A 22,784-nucleotide genomic window follows, 5' to 3' on the forward strand; every position below is an offset into this window, starting at 1 on the left:
CCCAGACGTGGCCTCAGGCGAGTCTCCGCCTCGCGGGAGAAGGGTAGCCGCCCCTTAAAGGAGCCAGGAGAATGGGCTTAGCCACGACGCTACGCGGCCGCTCGCCTGATCCCGCCCCGCGGGCGCGGTCGCTGCGCACGCGCGCCGGAGCTACATGTCTATAGGCCGACACAGCGGAGCCACGCCCACTCCTGACGTACCCGCCCCTCCCGCCCCGCCCTCCTCCGGTGCGGCTCTTTAGACGGACTTCTCCCGCAGTGCTTTTGAAAGGTGACCAGTGGGGGCTGCCGACGCTGCGGGCACGATGGCCCGCGCACACCAGCTGCTGTGCTTACTCCTCTGCGGAGCAGCTTGTCTTGTACTATCCGCACCCTCCGGCGGCACCACCGAGAAGAAGCCCATCATTGGTAATCAAGGGTGTGTGGGGTTTGGGGGAATGCATGCCATCGCTTGACTTTTCCTGCTGCTGGGCTAGAACTCGGATATCTCCTTTGAGCCCCGTGCACAAATGGAGTTGGCATACCATTTAGATTATACTGAAATGTAGCAGATGTCTCATCAATTCACATGAACTTTTAAGAGAGGAAGGATCTTGTGCATTTTATCTTTTTATGTATAATTAGGAGTTTCTACAAAGTATGCAGTTTCTACAAAGTATGTCTGAATTGGATTTGTTATAAATTTGCTGGCTGAGGGTAATTTAAAGGTACAGATCGTTAAATGGTAAGATTAGAATCGATTTAGGTAACAAAAAAATTAAGGTTTACTTTGACTTTGTTACATCTACAGCACTGGGGGGGCAGCAGCGATCTGTATTACCCTAATTTAAATCCCATTTGTGGGCAACAGTAAGTATGTGATAATTCGTTTCTACAAATGGGTGTGTTAGAAAAAGTAAAATCAGTTTCACACTGGTTTTTGCAGTACTAGAGACACTGGGAGAAGCCCTGGTGGTGTAGTAGATTACTCATTGGGCTGCTAAGGACAAGGTCAGCACTTTGAACCCACTAAACGGTTCTGCAGGAGAGAAACGGCTTCCTGCTCTTGTAAAGATTTCCTGCCTCAGCGACACACCAGTTCAGTTCTACTCTGCCCTGTGAGTGGAAGAGATTGATGGCAGTGAGATTGGCATTTTGTTTGTGTTTTGTTTTGTTTGATAGACACTGGATGGCAGGGTGGGGGGGATCTACCAGGGAGAATTTAGGCAGGGATTGAAATGCCCGAAGCAATTTATGTGTGGACAATTAAAATCAATTTTACCTTAGTTGTGGGTTTATGCCATGCATACTATTTCAATTTATGTTTTTCTTCCACGAAGATGAGCATTTCTTCCTGTAACCAAACAGATAGTAAATTAGTAGTATTTTTCACATGCATGGGTAGTGCCCCAACTTCAAATGAACTGTGTCTAAGAATTTGGAACATTACTATTTTAAAGGATTGGACTCTCTAAGGAGCCTGCAGATTTTTTTTTTTTTTTGGTGAAGGCATGGTTCTTTTAAGAAAAGAAAACAAAGCAAACCTGAAAGTATGATTATATCAACTTTGTTGGCAATTGCTAGTCCAGCGAAGAGGAGAAAGAAAGAACACAAGGGATTCTTTTTTTCTTTTGTCAGTCAGAGGTAAAATCCAAAACACCCAAACTCATTGCCGCGGAATCAGTGCAGACACAGTGACCCTATAGGACATGGTAGAACACCCCCCCCCCCGCCCCCATGGATTTCTGAGACTATAATTCTTCTCAGGAGTAGAAAGTCTAGGAAGTAGAGAGTATGCAAAGATATGGAAGCCACATACGTTGTATAATGTCCTTAGCGTGTGGGTGATATTTTGGTCAGGAATGGGAAAAGTGAGTAAACATGTATAGGGCAGAGGGAGGGAGGGAGGGAGGAATGGAGGTGGAATTGAATTCTCCCAGTGCAATTCGTTTCTTGAATCTTGTGTTCCCACCTCACCAAACACTGCCATCGAGTCACTGCTGACTCACAGCGACCTCCTGTGGTTTCTGAAACTGTAACTGTTTATGGCTGCAGAAAGCTCAGTGCTTCTCTGGAGGATCTGCTTCTGGTTTCTCACTGCTGACCATGCACATTGCAGCCCAACGCGTAACCACTGCACCAGCAGGGGTCCCTCGGTACCCCCATATATTTTTGGGTTTGGCACCTTACTCCTGGCACTCCTTGATTCTTTTTTTCCTCAGCCACACTTCATTTTCCTCATTGAAGATGATCTTATCACTGAGGAGACGCCTTATTAACCCTATCATTCTAATATGTGGGTGTTATCTCTCCTGAACTCTTACTGCCATTGAGTCAATTCTGATTCATAGTGACTCTAGAGGACAGGATAGAACTGTCTGTGGGATTCCAAGACTGTAATACTTTAGGGGTATCAAAAGCCACAGAGCTGCTGGTGGTGTCAAATGGCTGGCTGACATGGTGGTTTGTAATGAACTAGTCACCCACTATGCCACCAGGCCTCTTTAAAATGTCAGTTACTGCCTAATTAATGTCAGATCATAAGAGAAACTGGGAGTACAAAAATGAATAACACAGACAATGGCCTTTCCTGTCAGGACACCGATAGAATCATTGCAAGTATGCTGAGTGTTCCAGATGTGTTACAGCATGGGAGAATGAACTAGATCTTTGGAGGGGGCAAGGATATTCTGGGTGGAACAAGGAGCATGTGTCAGGCGCCTTGAGCCCCTGAAAGGCCAGTGTGGATAAGCCTAGATAAAAGCTAGAAGAAGCCAAAGAGGTAAGTGGGGGTAGAGCCTTTCTGGTCTTGTAGAATTTATTAAGATTTGAAGACCCATTGGAATGTGACTCCTGCCTGATCTGTTATTGCCTGATCTCATTTTCTACTGCTTTCTCCCCTGGCTTACAGGACCCTGTCAGATGAATTCCTTGAATTTTGATGGGCACTTGATTCAGGGCCTCTGTACATGGTGAAAAGCATTGGGTTGGCAACTGCAAGGTTGGTGGTTCAACCCCCTCAGCTGCTCACAGGAGAAAGATGAGGCTGTCTGCTTCTGTAAAGATGTACACTCTTGGAAACCCAAAGGGACAGTTCTGTTCCACCCTATAGTGTCTCCATGCGTCAGAATGGACTCAATGGCAGTGGGTTTGTTTTGGGGTTATAGGGTTGCTATGAGTTAGAATCAACTTGCTGGCAATGGAGTAGGTTTACTCTGAAATGCATTTTAAGGTACAGGAAGGATGCTTTGGGGACTTTTTGACTTCTCTGATGTGGGGACATAAGCCTCCCCAGCTCTACGGATACACTTACAGAAGAAGTTTCATATTTAGTTCCTTCCACTGTAGAGTAAACTTTCACCAGGCTAGGTTTTACTTCTGATCAGGAACAAAGGAAACTTTATGAAAATTAAAGTTATTTTTGTTTTGTTATTTAGGAGTATTAATGCAAAAGACCCAATCTAAGATGAGGAACTTTGGAAAATTCTACATTGCTGCATCCTATGTAAAATATCTGGAGTCTGCAGGTGCAAGGGTTGTACCAGTAAGGTATGGTTTGCTATTTATCACATTCTGTATAAAAGTGAATTTTTCATATGTGTTCATTATCTAGATATAGTAACATTGTGCTTAATTTCTGCCACAGAGATAATGCTTAGAGTCTCTCAGTAGGTTGTGTAGCATATGTAGCAGTGTGTAACTGTAACATCAGTAGAAGTGTGTCATAAGCATTAGCACCAAGGATAAGCGAGCACTTCCTCTGTCCCCAAATAAATGGTCCTCATCAGTTGTCACAACATCAATAAAGCAAAAGAATCCAAAATGTAAACAGCTTTATTTCAGTGTTACAGTAGAGAAACAGGAGAGGTTAATTTATGTGACTTTTACAATGCTTTCACATTCTACTCCAAAAGTTTTTAAATGAGCAATATAGCAGTGCTGCAATGCACTACTGGTATTGCAGTCTTAAGGAGCTGTGTTTTGTGGGAGAGAGATGAAGATATTTGCTCTCATAAAGATTTATGGCTTCAGAAACTTTGCAGGATTACTGTGAGTGAGAATTGACTGGATGGCAGTGGGGTTGGTTTTATGCTTTTGCAGTCATAATGGGCCATTGGAAATGAAATGATTCATCTCATTTTGATTCTGAGAGTTGATTGTTTTTATAATTAACAATGCCAGAGATGTCATTTATAATATATTGATCCAGTTGTGAGGATTTTAATCTTCTTTACATTGACTCATATAATCGATACTGAAGGCAGTAATACTTGATCTTATCAAACAGTTCTTCAAGTCCTCCTACTTTCAGCAAGCAAGCTTGTGCCATTTGCCTATCACAGATTGTTAATGAGCCTTCCTCCAACCTTGATGCCACACTCTTCATATAATCTACTTTCTCTGATGATTTGCTCAGCATGCAGATTGAGTAAGTCTGGTGAGATGCTACAACCCTGATGCCCATCTATCCTGATTTTAAACCATGCATTATCCATGTATAAGTTCTGAATGAACATGATGAAATGTTCTGGAATTCTGAAGCCCCCTATATAAACCAAAACCAAATGCACTGCCATTGAGTGGATGTTGACTCACAGTGAGTGACCCTATAGGACAGGGTAGAACTGGCCCTGTGAGTCTCTGAGACTGTAACTGTCTATAGGAGTAGAAAGCCCTGTCGTTCTCCCTTTAACCCCTATATAGGAGATAGTAAAAGTTTCTTTAGAGTTTCTGAAACCATGAAACTCTACAGGAGCAAACAGCTTTGTCTTTCTCTTGCAGAGTTTGGCTGATAGGCTTGAATCAAAAGCCATATTGTTATCCACCCAGGGCTTACCCCGCCGAACCATCCGGGCTCCTTCTCTGCTAAAAGGGGGTCATGATTGTGAATCTATGCATCGACTAGGACTGCTTACGTAGGAAGGTTCATTTGGATTTAGAGGAAAGCAGAGTTCTACATAATATGGTCTACAAAAATATATTACCTACTTATTAATGAGAGAGATCATCTTCCTGCTCCCCTTACCCTAAAACCAACGCAAACCAAACCTTTTTCCCTGGGGTAGAAATGATGAGCCTTGCTTATTATCTGATAATAAATCTCCAACTTCCTGTGTAAGTGGCTCAGATAGTCTATTCCTTTCTTATAGGAATGAGGATAATAGGAATAACAGAAAATTGCTGAATGTAGGAGAGGTCTTGCAGGAATTTGACAAATCAATATGAACTTCCTTCAATTGTTCTTGCATTTACTATATACTTTTAAAGAACAAACAGATTGTGCCGTGGTCTAAATAAAGATTGTAGCTAATTGTCACAGATGCATCTAGTTGATTTTCTCGGAGGGAAGAAGATAAAATCATCAATGGCCTTCAGTTGTTGCGGGTTTCTCTCTAGTCAGTTCCAAGTCATAGCCACTCTAGGAGTGCCACTGATGAAACACTGCATAGCCCTGTGCGTTCCTGCCAAATCTGAGCCCTTTGTTGCAGCTGTTGAACTGGTTGTCAGGATCAGTAAATAGTAAGGATATAGTCATTGGCCTGTAACAGGCACTCTATTCAGCCACTAGCCAAGACTCTCAGCCATGTAGTCCCTTGGCTTCTGCCCGTGTGACCCAGGAAGCCCACTGTGATTCCTTGGCTCTGTTCCCCGGTCTTTGAGCCTCAGCCTCTTGTACCTCTGGTCTTGACCTCTGTCTTATCAATCAACACTTTCAGAGATTTTCCACAGGTGCCTCTTCTTCCCTGAGGCTCCCAGGCACTCTCTCTGTTCCTGTTTCTGAGATGTCTTACCCTCAGAGCCAGGAGAGTGGCAATTAAAACTGACCAACCCTCTCTTGGAGCGTCACACATACCCTGTTTGCATAGTCCCACCCAGTCACTTGGTGGGAATTACAGAGACACGGATGTTGCTCTCAGGTGCCATCAAGTTGGTGCTTTCTTATGGCGACCGTACATACAAGGGAGTGAACTGCCCAGCCCTGCCCCATCCTCACAATGATTTTTATATTTGAGTCCACTGTTGCAGCCACAGTGTCAATCTGTCTTGTCCAGGGTCTTCCGCTTTTTGGCTGCCTCTCTACCTTACCAACATAATGTCCGTCTCCAGGAACTAGTCTTTGCATATCCTAAGTCTAAAGAACACGAGATGAAGTCTTGCCATCCTGACTTCTAAGGAGCATTCTGCCTGTACTTCTTCCAAGACAGATTTGTTTGTTCTTCCAGCTATCTGTGATACTGGCAGTATGGTTGCCAGCGCCACAATTCAAATGCATCCATTCTTCTTTGGTTTTCCTTATTCCGCGTTCAACTTTAATATGCCTATAAGGTGATTGGAAATGCCACCTGTGGGTCAAGTGTACGTTAGTCCTCAAAGTGACATCCTTGCTCTTCAACACTTTAAAGAGGTCTTGGGCAGCAGACTGACCGAGAGCGATGTGTTGCTTGAGTCCTTGATGGCTGCTTCCATGGGCAGTGATTTTTGGATCCTCGCAAGAGGAAATCCTCAACAGGTTCCATCCTTGTAGCTTAAACCACATGGGTAACACTTACAGACAGAATACGTAGTAACTCCAGAAGAGTTGCAACTGGGGTGGGAGTGGGATGGAGTAGTGATTGGAATTTATAGGATTGGAGGTTTTATTAGCGTCGTGAACTGAGCTTTGGGTTTCTGAAGCTGCAGGCCTTAACGGTTAGCAGACCATCTGTAATACACCACTCTGTAATACACCATCTGTAATACACCACTCACCAGGGCTTTGAAATGTCAGATAAAAAGCAAAATCAGACTCGCTGCCATCGAGTTTATGCCGATTTATACCGATCCTGTGAAGACAAGGTCGAACTGTTGCTGTGAATTTCCAAGATGCTCACTCTTTTTAGGAGTAGAAAGCCCCGTCTTTCTCCTGTGAAGTGGCTGGTGGTTTTGAACTGCTGACCTCATAGTTAGCAGCCTAGTGTGTCACCGCTAAGCCACCAGGCTCCTGAGACTTAAGATAGACATGCTATTACTAAAACTGAAAATGAGTAAATAAATAAACAAGCTCTTTGTTTAGTGTTTACATAATACTTCTGAAGACCTCCCACAGTTCTTGCCTAGCAGAGAAATAAAATAAATATATGTAAATAAAGTAAACTCTGAGTACAGGTAATTTCAACTCATAGAGCTCTTAGAGACTGCCTCCTAGGGTTTCTGAGGCTACGAATCTTTAGGGAAGCAGACTGCCACATCTTTCTGCCACAGAACAAATACTGGTGCTCAGATTTCATAATTTTTAATGTTTTCCATATTAATACATACTTTTCAATATTAGATGACATTAGACCACAGAACGTCATCATATTCCTTTGTCCAGTGAACAAAATATGATAGAATTCTTTGGCTTTTATGTCTTTTATAAAAACTTCTAGGAAGGTGGAGAGGTAATATTACCTGGAATGTAAGAATTAACTTTCATCTGGCTTCAGAAGCATAATGTAACTTCATTTAGAGCCTTTTCTCTTAAGTTTTGGAAGTGGCTATTTTGTAACAATTTCTTTTGAATTATTTTCAGGCTTAATCTTAGAGATGAAGAGTATGAGAAGCTCTTCAAATCTCTTAACGGGTAAGTTGAGAGTATTGCTTTGACACGGTGCATGCAGACACGCTTGTGTTTGTGAAAAGTACTGCCTTTAAATGCAGCAAAACCTACGCATGCTGGAACCTTTGTAAGGCGGAAATACTGCGGCAGAGTAGGAAAATTAAAATATCGCTTCCACCAAGCGAGAACAATAGCAAATGGTAAACTACCCTCTCAAAGGCCGAAAACTTGTGGAAGACCCGCATGACCAAGGTAGTCCTGTGGCATTCTGGATCTCCCAGGTATGCTGAGATGTTTCTATGCCCCTCTTCCAGTGGCACAGCACATTTGTTTTCTGAATTCGTATTTAGGAATTATTTTGTTCAGAGTCCGTACTATAAAATGTAGGAGGCAGGTTAGGAAATTATATTCATGCTACGTGGACCCACATGGTATATATTTACACATATAAATGTGTGACAGAGTCTTTCTTCTGTAATTCTTAGTTTAAATGTTTTGAAGCCATTTAAAATATATTCTTAGGCAATTTACAGCAACTGGGTTTGAGGCTACTAATTATCTTCTAGTTAGTAACTTGAATAGAGCACAGAAAAAAAAATCTTTCCAATCCTTGGGCCTGACCACAAAAGATACTATTGATTGGCTCATAGAAAAAAGCTTTTAAGCATATTAGGAATGTTTGTCACTCGTAATTAGAGGCAAGCTACTTAGAACTATTCAGAAAACATTTTTTTTCAAATATCACATTGGTAGAGAAGAGAAAATTGGTGAATACATTGTGGTTTAGAAATAAATGAATGAGTATTCTCATACTTACTTAATTGTAATATAAACTGTATAGCCTTTTTGGGGGTTAAGTTTGCAACACCTACTGAAATTTAAAATGGACCATATCTTGTGGATCAGGAAATCCCATAGAAGGAACTTTATTTTTAAAATATATTTTCCTTCTTGTGTGAAGACTAACCATATGCCTGAGCATATGCATTATAGTACTGTTATAATAACTAAAATTAAGAAACCAGCCAACAGTCCTTCAGTTGGAATTGTTTAAATCAAATAGATTTTATATATATATGATAGGATACTACGCAGGCAGTTAAAATGAGGATATCTATAGGTTCTGTTCTCCATCACTTTTATTAGGTAAACACTGTGATATCTTCATTTGAAAAAGCAATTCACAGAATGGAATCTTTAGTAAATTTTGTTTGCTTTTGTTTTCAAGGTTGGGGCAAGAAGCTATTTGTGTCAGATCAATATAAAAATATTAACTCTTTCTGATTGGTGGTGGGATGTCCGAGTGCTGTTTTCCCTGTAAAGTTTTTTAATCCCATGTATTAAACCTATGTTTATTATTTTTTTAAATAAAGACTCCTTTTTATAAAGTTAGCATAGAAAATTCCTTTGTCTTCATTTCCTGTAAAGGGTTACCGTAAAGGCAGTTCAGTGTGGTGGCACCTGTGCACCGCCGGATGGGTGCCTGGCACTCTGGCATGCCCGAGGATGTGCAAGTCCGGGCCACGACAGGAGGGGAGAGCCTCACAGTGATTCTTTTGAGTCACTTCACTTCTTCTTCGTTCTCCCCAGCTGTGCTTCTGTTTGTACAGGAATCAGAAGTCATAGTTAATACAGGAAGGAAGGAAGTTCTGGTAGCTGGTTTACCCAGCTCCTCCGTGTACCTTGGCAACCAGCAATGGCTCTTTAAAGACCAGGGAGCCCAGTTTGTGTCTCCCCATCCTGTTTCCTGTAGTGCCACCTCTTAATTCCTCCTCACACTTTCTTCTTTGTGTAGCCCAGGCAGTCAAAGCAGGCATCAGGGTGGGAAAACGGGGGGCATATGGACCGTTTCTGAGTGACCCCAGGAAATACCAGTACAATTTCAAAATCACTCTGACCAAGCACGTCCTATACAGTCAAGCGTGTACTGGTTTGTTCACCAGGCAGACGTAAAAGGACAACGCCTAGTTCTAATGAATTTGCTTACTGTGAAGAGAAATCAACTTTTCTTTATGAAGACTCTTTGGGGTTAAACATACAAAACTGGGCAGAGGCAGCTTTTTGATCCCACGTCAGTAAAAAGGGAAAACTGCTAGTGAGTCTTCATTCAGTGGCTTTTGAGAGTGGAGGTTTCTACAAGGGTTCTACCGCATAGTTTATACGTCCAAGTTTTCTACTAGACTGTGCGTTTCCAACTAGCAACGATTACTTAGTGTCTTTGCGTCTCTAGGCTAGTGTGGGTGTTTGCTAGGGTCGTTTATGAGTGGGTAGCACTCCAAATATGGTCATACCCTGTTTTGCTTATTTATTTTTTGCTTTTTACTTGTCTTAATGATCTGCTTGTGTCATGAGAAGAAGTGGTTTTAATGTCCTTTTCTGGGGAAATACCCGTGTCCGTGCTGTTTTAGGATCCTTTTCCCCGGAGGAGGTGCTCATCTAAACAACTCCTATTATGCCAGAGTGGCCAAACTATTTTATGACTTTGCCCTGCAGGTAAGTCTGTTACTGTTTACTACTGCAGATAGATTTGTGGGGGGGTTTTTTGTTTGGTTTGAGTTCTGTTTTTGTAACTTTACATGACACACTAGTTTTCAGTCTATATTATACCCTCCCAGTTACCCTATAGCCTCACCACCTCCTTGATGTGTGAGGAGCCTGCTCCCTATAAGACTCTCCATATAAGACAGCTGTAGGACACCTGCATGTCTCCTGGCTGCCTTGCCTGTACTTCAGGCACTCACATGGAATTCTGAGTACTACTGACCGGGCCATCTCTCATCACGTGCTGGCTAATGTGACAGGGTCTCATGGTGGCTTCGTAGCTCTCATGTTGATCAAGACTATCTTTTTTATTATGAACTAGGTATTGCTCTTATGTTATGAATTCTCAGCTCCTCCTGACGCCTTTAATCTTCAGACCCTTTCCTCACACTTAGCCTGAACTCAGCCCCTTACCAGCAGAACCACCTGCTGCCCACCCCCCAGTATAACATCTCAGGTTGGACCTGCCTTTGGTATCGTTGGTCAGACTCGTATTATTTCTCCTCTAAACCATTAAAGACGTCTTCTAATTAAACTTGACTGTTCTATATTTCCCCCCCCTTGTTAAATATTCCATAACCAACCACTTTTACCATGCAACACACTTGCTTTTTTTTTAAAGTGACTTGCAGCCTGTTATATAGTCTTTGAGTCAGAACCTTTCACCGTGCGCCCAGTAGCCCCTTTCCAGCCTTTTCTGTTGTGATTGCAGTTGGGCTGGTATTTCAAGCAAACATCATGTATCCTCCTACTCTGTAATCTAGACCATCACTGTATATCTTAGCCACCTTTGGAGATGAGGGCGCTATTATTTTTCTGTCGACTGTCTCTATCCACAGTAGCATGGTGGGTTCTGCATTAGCCTGTTAGCTGCCAGGCCAGCAGTTTGGAGCCCCCAGCTCTGCTCTGATGGAGAAAGATGAGGCTCTGATGACATGAAGGTTTACAGCTGCAAAAACCTAGAGGGGGCGGTTCTGTTGTGTCCGGTGGGGTTGCTGTGAGTCAGAATTGACTTAGTGGCAGTGATTGGACCTCAGCTGAAATGGCCTCTGACCTCCTTCCTCTTACAGTGCTTTGTTGTAGGACTGTTAAAACACTTATTTAGCATTCAACTCTATAATATGACCAAAGTCCTTGCCCACAAGGAATTGAGATTCTGAAGATAGCCTGTCTTGAGGATATCTGTTCCTGGTTTAACCAATGTGGTTGCAGTATGCTGTCAGTCATTCTCCATTGTGCCTCCTACCTGTGATGATGTGCACTTGGTGCAGGTCAGCTAGATAGTCTCGAAACACTAACGAGTGAACACAATTCAAATGTTACAATGTGAATAATTTATAATGCATGTATGACCATCATAAAGTAGCCAATCCTTTGTTTTTTGCATATAAAGACTTCATGTAATGTTTAATTAAAAACAAACCAGCAACCCATAAGACAGACCCAAGACCCTTTTATTTTCCTTTCCCTTTTCTTAACAACAATAAAAACGTAATTAGCTACTTAGAGATTTCCAAGCACAGGGAGAAAAGCTTAGTAACTAGCCTTGAACTACTTATATTACAGCTGGGATACACAAAACTCTCATTGGAAAAGCGTTAAGTGATTAGTCTGTTGGAGTCATTCTTTGCCTATTCTATGACTTTTTCTCTTTGGGCCATTTGCAAGTCCTCTAATAAATAATTGGCCCCAGCAATCAAGGGAATTACATTTAGTTGAACACAAAATATGGTACATCTAGAAACAGAGAGTACTTTGGTGTTAATGGCATACAATTGTAGTCAAACCCTACAGCGTAAAGTAGAAAGCACTCTATAATTTCTAAATGCAAATTGGAAGAACTGTAAATAAAGTATTCAAACTTCTTCCTTAGTATAGGAGGCGTAGGACTTAATGTAATTTTCTATTTTTCTCAGTGAGGAACAGTGGCAAAAGCCAAGATCGTATTTCAAGTGAGTGCCTGGTAGGTCATATTTTATAATCTATGCAAGAAAATTTCTTGCATTTAGAGAAGCAGAAACCCAGGCCATTTACCCCTGAGTTGAAGCTGACTCCTGGCAACCTCACGTATGTCAAAGTAGAACTCTGTTCCATAGGGTTTCAGTGGCACGAGTTAAGGAAATAGGCTGCCACGCCTTTCTTCTGAGGTGCCTCCTTTGAACAATCAACCTTTTGGTTAGCAGTTGAGCATGTTAGCCATTTGTATCACCTACTTGTATCATCATTTGTATCACCTGCTTCTAGAAAGTTATGGTACAATTCGTTTTTGTGGTGATCAGCCAAGGACAGGTCAAGTATTCAGTGATTTCGAAAGCTCAGTCGCTGTTAGGTTTAGGGGCCATGTCGTTGGTTGTAATTCTGAGTGACTCTGTGCACCAGAATGAAACACGGCCCAGCCCTGTGCCATCTTCACAGTTGTTTCTATGTCAAGCCCATTACGGCAGCTAGTGGGTCAATCCATCTTGTAGAGAGGCTTCCTCCTTTTCACTGGCCTTCTATTTTATCAAACATACTATCCCTTCAGGACTGATCCACTTGTCCAAAGGTAAGTGGCGAGGCACTGTTGCCACCCTGGATCCTAAGGAACATTCTGGTTGCACTTCTTCCAAGACAGATGTGTTTGTGTGTTGGGCAGTCCATGATACTTTCCAGTATTCTTCACCAGCACGGCAATTTAAATGCATCAAATATTTGATCTTCGTTATTCCCTATCCAATTTTCTCATGCATATTAGACAAATAAAATACTATGACTTGGGCCAGGTATCCTTTAGTCCTCAAAGTAGCATCTTTGATTTTCCACACTTTAAAGAGATCTTATGTAGCAGAGTTACCCAATGCAGCCCATTGTTGGATCTCTTGACTGCTTTTTCCAAGCAAAATGAGATTTTTGACAACGTCAATCTTTCTCCATTTATTGTGATGTTACCTATTGGTCCATTTGTGAGGATTTTGTTTTCATTACATTGAATTGTAGTCCAGAGTGAAGTGTACAATTGTTGACCTTCATCAGCAAGTATTGCAAATCCTCCTCCTCTTCAGCTAGCAAGGTGTGTCATGTGCATATCGCTGGTTGTTAATAAGTCTTCCTCCAATCCGACACTGCATTCTTCTTCTTGTAATCCACTAACTGAGTGGCTAGTGGTTTGAACTGCCTGCTTTAAGATTATCAATCTGATGCTTAACACATTGCCACCAGAGTGGTGAGCATTGGGCAAGGTTTACAACTAGGCATCCAAAGTGGCAAAAACTACAGACAATTTATGAATAGGTGTCTTTGTAGCCTTTGACACATAGTGACCCTGTGGGACAGAATAGAACTCCAGCTTCAGGTTTTCAAGGCTTTAAAACTTAGAGGAGCAGACAGCCTCATCTTTCCCTTTGAGTGGCTGGTAGGTTCAAACTGGTGACCTTGTAGTCAGCAGGATGAGCTAGCATCAACTTGACAGCAGTGGGTTTGCTTTGGGTTTTCTCTAGCATTATCTTTAATATGTGTGGCCCCTTGCTGCCACTTATTTAGCTTGGTAGTCAGTTGACAAATGGAGACTATTTAAGTGATAACCCACTTGTAGCTCTTGGAAAATCCTTCAGAAATCTTTGTCGAACTCCGGGACCTGCCTTTTAACGATACGCTTGATGTATACTTTTTTTGTTGTTTTAAAACAGCTAGCGTGAACTTACTTTGTTTTCTTTCCCCTTGCCAAGAGCTTTGATAACGGAGACTATTTTCCGGTGTGGGGAACATGCCTTGGATTTGAAGAGCTCACGATCTTGACAAGTGAGGAGAATTTATTAACACGCACCCAGACTGAGCACGTGTCGCTGCCACTGAACTTCACTGGAGGTCAGCGTTCCGTTTCCAGTCCTTTGCAAATAGATGTTGGTGGGCAGGATTACTAACTGGTTAACAGCAGAAGCAAAAATGCTCATTACATTTGCGAATTCCTCAATTATTTACACAGGTTGAAGGTGTGGGTTATCAAATTCGTACTAATTGATGGAAATTGCTTAGTGGATTTCGGAATTTGATAACTTTAAAAAATAATGGGTTCTGGCCACTGGGCCGTGTGTGAGTAAGATCTCTGGAATGGCCCTAGTTTTGAGTCCTGGCTTTGTCACATTGCCTTGGGTCATCCCTTAACTGCTCTCTGCTTTTCATTTCCTCATGGGCTATAGGTGGGGAAGTAAGTACAATCTTACAATTAAGATAATATGCTCCCGATACTGTGCTAAGTATCTTACATATAGTTCAGTAAATGCTAGCTAGGATTATTCCAGTGCCAACATTTTTCTCTTGGTTGAATACGCATGTAATGATTCTTTTAAGTCACTTGATGCTTGTATCCTGAGAACTAATTAATACAAATTATTCTCTACATAATACACATGATGCTTGATCTCATAAGGACTCTAGAAGGAAAATAATTGCCGTCATACTATAGAGTATGCTTGATAGTTTTCAAAGCCTTTTCTCATTATCACACTAATTGGTGTAAAACTCCTGCGAAGAGTTCCTAAATTAGGTTGGACTATTTGGGCTGTATGCACTAGCATCCCAGTTTATACAACAAAGAAATATCTCAAGAATACCGGGGTTCTTCTGAAGAAGACATTAGCTTTGGACACTATCAGATTGCTTTTAACTCTTTCCTGGTATTTGAGCCTATGCATTTGACTCCAGAGCTTTGAGTGTTTGGCCACTAAGATACATTACCTTTGTGAGCTGTTTCCTGAATAGACATTTCTTGACTTCATTAATAGCCTTTCTACATGGTTGGGTGCCTTAAACATGCTAAGTCCTTTTTAAAGTGTGTTTCAAATTATTGATACTCTGCTGGGAAAACATAATCACACAAAAATTTTACTAATGTTTTTCAGAGCTGCCTAAGGGAACCCAAATTGTTTTACTGTTTATATTTATGGCTAGCCTGCTAAGTAATCCTCGTATGAGAAAAATTTTACTTATTCATGTTAACCATCTGAAAGAAAAGTATTTAAGTCAGGAGAATATCTGAACATTCCATTTGACTAGAATTCTGTCCTTTAATTATTTTGACATATTAAATTATTTTGATATAATATCAAAATAATTCAGTTATTTTGATATTTTGTCCATTAATTATTTTGATAATGCCTAGATAATGGCTTTTCTTTGACTACAGATAAACTGGTTCAGAAAATTTTATCTTTTCTGGTGCTTAAATTATTTCAGCTACATTGCAGGGCAGAATGTTCCAGAATTTTCCTGCTGACTTGTTGTTGTCACTCTCTACTGAGCCTCTGACTGCAAATTTCCACAAGTGGAGCCTCTCCAAGAAGGTATCACATGTTATGAAATAAAATTAGTTAGCTTGGTTTAATTACAGAAGTAATCATTTGGTTTTATGTTTATACCGTAGAATTTTACAGAAAATAAAAAGTTGAGGGAGTTTTTCAATGTGATAACTACGAATACAGATGGCAAGATTGAATTTATTTCATCAATGGAAGGTGAGTATCATACAATTGTGTGTATAGTTGATTCTGCTTGTGTTAATTTCATACTTAGTCATTTTATACTATCAATTAAAAAAAAAAGAATAACCAGTATTTCACCGAGAACTAAAGATGGAGACCAATGACAGGGTTAGGGTGTGTTTGGTGACAGAGGACAGATTCTGTGTATGTTGCAAATAGTTTCAGCTTACCTGGGCCATTTTCGGGGACAAATGGGGAGAGTGACTTCTGTGAGGGGTGTCACGCGCTTCAGATTCGGAAATGAACTCACTCCCCGCCCAGTTTTTCAGCCAAACCATAATTCGTAGTTACGTAAGGGGAACAGTAACATGAGGATGGGAGTGCGCACCTTAGGTAATCAACCGGTGAGATGAATCAGGGAGGGCACGCAGGAGGAACGGAATCAAGAAACGTAGAGGAAGTCAGGTATGCAGTGTGACGTGGGGGCTGGAAATAAACGAGAGGAAATACATCATAAGCGTTTTTAAATGTAAAATTGATATGCTTTGTGCATTCTCACCCAATCCACAATAAAAAGTTTTAAAATAGTTTATGGAAAAATGGAATAAACAGATAATGAAAAATTTCAAGCCCTCTCATAGTTCCAACCAATATGGCAAATTAAGTACTGTGACAGATTATTTTCTCATAAGCAACATAAAATTATATAGAAAACATCTTTCTAGGTGCAATGATACACTGGTAAGGAAATAGGATACCCAGCTCAGAAACTCCATGAGATAAGTGGACTAATTACCGGTAAATCAGTCTTGTTGAGACGGGAGAAATTCAGTCAAAAGTCAGGATATATGAACATGGGTTGGGACCTCATGACTGATTTCAACGTCAGGTGAACTAAAACATGCCTGGAAGCTTGCCTGCAGCACTGCATGGAGAATTGTCTGCTTCAACCTTTAACACTAAGACAATGGAAGAGTTCAATAAGCCATGAACATTCATAACCAGAGGCCTGCCTGGTGCTAACTGGACAGAACAATACATCTCAAGTAAAGAATTTTACTTAAAATTGTCTCAAGTTGGCAGTGACCTCAGTGCATGGCAGAAGCAAATGTAAGTAAATCTTCTTGAAGGCACCTGAGTTTGACCCAGCTCTCAAGGAATTTCCACACAAAAACCTAAGACAAATGCATACTTCATAGCTAAAACCTATGAATGCACAGGAAGCAAAATGCCACCAATGAGAACTTGTAGAAATTATAGGTGTAGAAGCAAATATGCCAAAATCTTAGATATTAGAATGATTACACAAGTTGGTAAAGAAATAAGACACCCTTGCAAAGTTAATAAAATTATATATTTAAAAATAACCAAATTCTTCGTTTTGGCTATTGTGCAAAAACCTGTCATTGACTTTGGTGTGCCATTTTCTGTTTGCGTTCCTTCTTTCGCTATTTCTGGGTTCATTCCTCGGATTGGGGTCACATACAGTAGTTCTGTGTTCAACTTTTTGAGGAGTTGCCAGCTTTTCCACAATCCAAGCAAGACAAGTCCTGAGACCTTCAATGCTTCTCACCATTTTCCACGACGTTCCTGTTGGCCCAGCGGTGAGGATTTTGGTCTTCTTTACAATGAACCATGCCCATACTGAAGACTACAATGCCCGATCTTCATCAGCAAGGGCTTCCAGTCCTCCTCACTCTCAAGTTCTGTCATCTGCATACTGCAGGTTATCCTGATGCCCCGTTCTTTGTATAATCCAGTTTCTCTGATTATTGGTTCAGCTTACAGTGTTGGTGTCTTATAGTAGTAATGCTTTGTGGTTTTCTTTGTAGCTTATTTTTAGCTTTGTGCCTCAGTTGTGTTTCTTGGACACAGCATACTGAGGAGTCATGCTTTCTTATCCATTCTACTACTCTCGTCTCTGGACTGGTGCATTTAATCCTTTTATATTCAGTGTATCTAGCTGTAGGGCAAGATTTACTGCTAACGTTTTGCTTTTTGTTTATGTGATGTGGATGGCTTCTTGGTTCCATTTATTTTTCTGTGCTGAGTTAGTGATTACTCAGTCTTTATGATTTTCTTTTTTTTATAATAATGAGAAGTTTTATTGATTTTATTTGAAATTAACTGGTAATTTATTATCTTCACAAGTTTATAACATTCCAATCTATATATTTCTGTTTGCTGTTTTGTGTGCTTTCTCTCTTTTTAAAAAATGTATATTGTTAATTTGTTCTTGTATTACTTTCCTGAATTATTTTTGGGTTTTGTCTGTACTTCAGTTTTTGTCTTTTCTTTTTCAGCTGTTCCACTTATTAGATTGCATTCTTAATCAGTTGAAGATTGATAAGTAAAATTCTTTAGAATATCTTATCCATTCTAATGTCATTTCTTCTTTTGAAGTTTTTATATGTTTTGGTCAATTTCTTGAACCATGTGTGTGTGTTGGTTTGTTATTTATATTATTTGATGCTGTCTCATATCTCTAAGATATTGATCTAAGACATTCTTAGGTTGGTTTGCATCACCTTTATTTTTGTTATTGCTATTGTTTATTTTTCCAATATATCCTGAAAATGAGGCAGGCATACTATTCTGTATGAGTTCAGAAGTGTGTTGGTGCGTGAACATGCATCTGTAATCACAGGTCATATAGAGCATCTAAGGATGCTTGATAGGTGACCAAGTGACATTCTATGGAAAATCAGTAAGGAGAAAGAAGAGGGTGTATTTAATAAATAATATTGGGACCGTTGGTGATGTTTGAAAAATAAAAACTAATACCCTCTGTCATTGAAAAGGAGCCTTTGGTAGCACTGTCAGGTAAGCATTGGACTGCTAATTTCAAAGTCTGCAGTTCATATTCACCAGGAGAAAGATGAAGCTGCGTGCTCCTGTGAAGAGTTCCAGACTCGCAAACTATAACGTCACTGCGATTTGAATTCTTTTATGGCAGAAGGTTTAATTTGTACTTTGGTGCCATATAAAAAATATAAATTTCAGGTACGTGAAAGACCTAAATGGAAAAGTAAAATGATAAGATTTTAGAAGAAATCAACAACCTTATGTAAGAGATAGTGATTTTTAAGACCAGAAAAGTTAAACCATAATGGAAAATATTGATAGATTTGGCCAAATTAAATTTAAGGATTTTTGATCATTAAAAAAACAGTGTGTGTGTGTGTGTGCGTGTGTGTGTGCATTTATGTAGGTGTATAACTAACAGAAGATAATGTGTGTAGCATATGTAAAGGACAACCATGGATTAAGGAAAGACAACCTATTTTAATGGATAAAGACCAGCGAACAACCTGTAAAGTACATAGTAAGGTGTTCTAGTGGGACAGAGGTTAAGTAGTCATCTCTTAACCGCAAGGTTGGTGTTTCTGATCTGGTGGAGCAAGATTTGACTGTCTGCTTCTGTAAAGAGTCCAGACTTGAGGTGGCCATTGGCAATGGGTTTGAGTTTTTGGTATAAAGACATGGTAAATTGCTCAGTGTCATAACTGATCAGGACAACACACATGGAAAATCAAAATGGAAAATTCCCTTTTATTCAACAAATTTGGAAAAACACCTGGCAAGTGCTTTCTAGGCACAGACGGGTCACACTGAGATTCTTTTTGTCTATTTGATACAAAATCCAGGCATTGTCGAAATTTTGCCTATAAAGATATTTCAGGTTTCCAAAAATAATTGAATTATGTAACCAAGAATTTTTCATAACAACTTTTAAATGCTGACATCTATTTTTAAAATGCCACAGAAGCCTTAAAATAATCCACCTAATTTAGACTGAGACAAGTTCATTTACAGAAGGACCCATTCTCATAGCAAAAAGCTATTATGCAAGGGGGTGAAAACACTGATGAAGGGGAAAAGAGAGGCCGATTGGGAGAGCAACTTGTGTCCCTAATACATGGTTGAACTAATATATACTCCCAGGCTAAGATACCTTACTGTGATTGTGTGGCAAAGTGAATTAGGTAGCAAGCTGTGTTGTAGGTGACCACTGCGCTGACTCCAACTCCTAACAGAAGAGAAAGTGCTGCGGTCGTACACTGGCCTCATGGTGGTTGGAAGGTTCAGAGTTGCAGCCGTATTTCAGTCTATATTCACTGTCCCTCTACTGCTGCTCACTGCCACCGAGTCGATGCAGACTCATAGACACCCTATAGGATAGGATAGAACTGCCCCTGTAGGTTTCCGAGACTGCACCTGTTTACGGGAGAAGAAGCCCTGTCTTTCTCCCTTGAAGCAGGGGAGTGGTTTCGAACTGCCCTGACCTTCAGGATCACAGTTAAACGTGTAACCATTATGCCACGAGGGCCCCGACCTCTACTGTAGCAGATTGAAAATCAGTGAGAGATTTCATTAGGAATTTTCATTTTGGCTGAACTGAATGATTTAGTTTGTGTTTAAGAAGAATGTATATGATTTTACTTTCCTGAAACTATTGTCTTTACAGAGACATGAAACATAATTGTATGTAACATTTTAGACTAGGGCGTGGCAAACTTTTGAGTTGGAAGAGCCAATCCTAGCTACTCACAACAATTTAAATTCTATTTGAGAACTATATATTTTAATGAACGAATAAAATCACCACTATCTGAATAATATCCTTTCAAAGATTCCATTTTACTTTCAGGCCATGTGTACGTACCATATGTCTCACGAGCCACCATTTGCCGACACTTATTCTGGACTATCCGAACTCCTTTGTGGGTAATGATTTTGTGGTCTTCTTGTAGGCTACAAGTATCCAGTATATGGTGTTCAGTGGCATCCAGAGAAGCCACCATTTGAGTGGGGAAAGGAAACCATTTCCCATTCACCAAATGCTGTGAAGACTGCCTTTTATTTAGCAGAATTCTTTGTTTCTGAAGGTAATGTTTGGGTATATAAAAGAAGGAAATTGTTCTCATCTAAATTTCCGTGTACTCCTTTGCTGTGTAAATATTCTATAAGCTCTACATAGTCACTAAAATACTAAAAACGAGGCAAAATATTTTGTATGAAAGCTCGGTAGTTGAGAGCTTGTATATTCAGGTAAAATTAGAAAATTTCCGTAGCTGACATTTTGAAGTGGGCAGAAAGTTGTTGTGTTCTTGTTTTTATTCCTGCCTTGAATATTTTGACTTAGATTCTTACCAACTAATTGTCTTGTTCATGACAATTATTGAATTGTTGAATTCTCAGAGAATTGGCTGTTGATTGCTTCCGACACCTGTATAAATTGAGTATATTCCATCCCATCCCGTGATATAAGGTTGTCTGCATGAAGGTATTGACAAAAGTTAATAAGCTTTGAATTTTTTTGCTGATGAAAACACAAAACATTGTCATGCTCTGTCGTATTTTGTGGTAAACGTGAGAATTTGGTTGTAGAAGCTTATTTTTGAGTGGGGTGGTATGTGGGGGTGAGACAAAGCAGAGACAGAGATAACTTATGAGGACTGGGATTCACACTGATGAGGGGCCATTTTAACACATTGGTAAGCCTTGCTTGAGTCTCCAAGCTGCCCTGTCTTTTTGCTAATTACCTTCCTACCAGCCTGAAATTTCACTTTTGTTTGGAATTGTGTCAATTGAATGGATGCTTTCAGATTTTAACAAGCAAAACCCCAAAGAACCCTCATTCGTAGTATTAATTCAAGGAAACATGTTCTTGGGGTTTTGAGTTGAAAAGAAATAAACAATCTGTACTTAAGAACAGCAGTGACTTGAACAAGTCTGTTGGAATATCATCACAAGTCAGACCCTCTAGTCTGTATATAGTGCACAGCCACCAGCTGCTGTACAGGAGAAGGAGAAGGCAGCTTTGGAACCCAATGGGAAAGTTGTATTCGGTCTTACAGGCTTGCAGTGAGTTGGAATTGAGTCCAGGGCAACAGGGAGCCCATGGGTGATGGACATGGTTCAGTGTTCGACTCCTAACCAATAGTATGGTGAGTCGCCCTGCACAGAGGCTCCTGGGGAGTTAGGAGTGTACTTCCTCAACCCTCTGCAACAGCTTTCCTCTGTAACAGGCGGGGCCATGGCAATGAGTAACAATAGCACGCACCACTGTCAAAATGTCATATGTTTCATAAAAGTTACAATTATTTTTACTTTAGGGAAAGTCTTAAGTTCCCACTCCACATACCTACCCTTTATCTCTATCAGGTGTCTCCTTGTATCCATAATACTGCCTCCTTTGTTATTGTATCTCTGCGGTATTGTAGTCAATGGCTTTTGCCTCACACCTCCACCTGAAGCATTTTCTGCATCCCTTTTACTCCTGTAGCTTCTGAGTGAAGAGATGATTTCTACATATGGGAACATGAGTCTTTGTTTGGCTTGGTTGCTAAACATCTGAAGCGATACGCCTGCATTTGTTTCCATTGCCATTGCACACATTCGGTAGGCTCTCCGTAACAGTGTAGGAGGGTAAACGCCACCTTGGTCCTCGTGCTGGTGAGGTCCAGCTGCTGTATAGATCAATCAGTCACTGCTTTCTTCATGCTAGCAAGTCAGTGCCAACTCAGAGTGACTCTAGAGGACAGGCAGAACTGCCCCTGTGAGTTTCTGAGATTGTAACTGTGTACAGGAGTAGAGAGACCCTGTCTTTCTCCCGAAAAGGGGCTGGTAGTTTCAAATTGTAGACCTTACGGATCTCAGCATAACCCCTATGCCAACAGGGCGGCTGTTTAACTGGGTGGGTTGGGGGAATTTTACCATGCATCTTTCCTTTTGGTGAATGCTGATTGGGGCAAGAATTATTATAAAGAAGGTGCTTGAATATTTTATTATCCAATCATTTAAAAAAATTAACTATTTTTTTCCCTGCAGCTCGGAAAAACAACCATCACTTTAGTTCTGAAGCGGAAGAAGAGGAGTCCTTGATTTATCAGTTTCAACCAGTTTATACTGGAAATTTCTCTTCATTCCAGCAAAGTTACTTCTTTGAATGAAAGCCTTTGATGTGCAAGAGCAACTTTGAGTAATTTCCTGATTGAATTATTCCAATAAGTTGCTATTCCTGGCAATAATAAGTGATCATCACAGAGATTCCTTTTGGTGATGTGATTCACTGTGATGCTGCTTTCATGGCTGATGATCAAGCAGGGAAGCAGAGAGATAATTGTGTATTCAATGGAAAAAGCCTTATGATATCTGAAGATTGGAAAAAAATAAATTTATTGAAAGTGGTTATTTTTTTCTAATTGATTCTAGAAACAAATCCTG

At 40.5% G+C, this 22,784-nt stretch overlaps 1 protein-coding gene across 1 annotated transcript; it reads left to right on the top strand.

Annotated features, from left to right (window-relative positions):
* Positions 1–205: 205 nt before the first annotated feature.
* GGH (gamma-glutamyl hydrolase) lies at positions 206–22,751 on the top strand. The gene is made up of 9 exons (XM_075549644.1): positions 206–407; positions 3,416–3,527; positions 7,531–7,581; positions 9,966–10,050; positions 13,803–13,941; positions 15,310–15,416; positions 15,497–15,587; positions 20,309–20,443; positions 22,389–22,751. The coding sequence occupies exons 1-9, from the start codon at positions 305–307 to the stop codon at positions 22,508–22,510; spliced, it is 945 nt and encodes a 314-aa protein (XP_075405759.1). The 5' UTR covers positions 206–304; the 3' UTR covers positions 22,511–22,751.
* Positions 22,752–22,784: the final 33 nt, after the last annotated feature.

This window comes from Tenrec ecaudatus, chromosome 5 (genome assembly GCF_050624435.1).
Source record: "Tenrec ecaudatus isolate mTenEca1 chromosome 5, mTenEca1.hap1, whole genome shotgun sequence".
In the NCBI taxonomy this organism is placed as follows: Eukaryota; Metazoa; Chordata; class Mammalia; order Afrosoricida; family Tenrecidae; genus Tenrec; species Tenrec ecaudatus.

Bases quoted from the DNA above. Each gene is read 5' to 3' on its own strand.
- GGH (XM_075549644.1), top strand. From the start codon at position 305: ATGGCCCGCGCACACCAGCTGCTGTGCTTACTCCTCTGCGGAGCAGCT. The intron at 7,582-9,965 runs GTAAGTTGAGAG...GTGCTGTTTTAG, and splicing joins CTCTTCAAATCTCTTAACGG to GATCCTTTTCCCCGGAGGAG. The intron at 20,444-22,388 runs GTAATGTTTGGG...TTTTCCCTGCAG, and splicing joins AGAATTCTTTGTTTCTGAAG to CTCGGAAAAACAACCATCAC.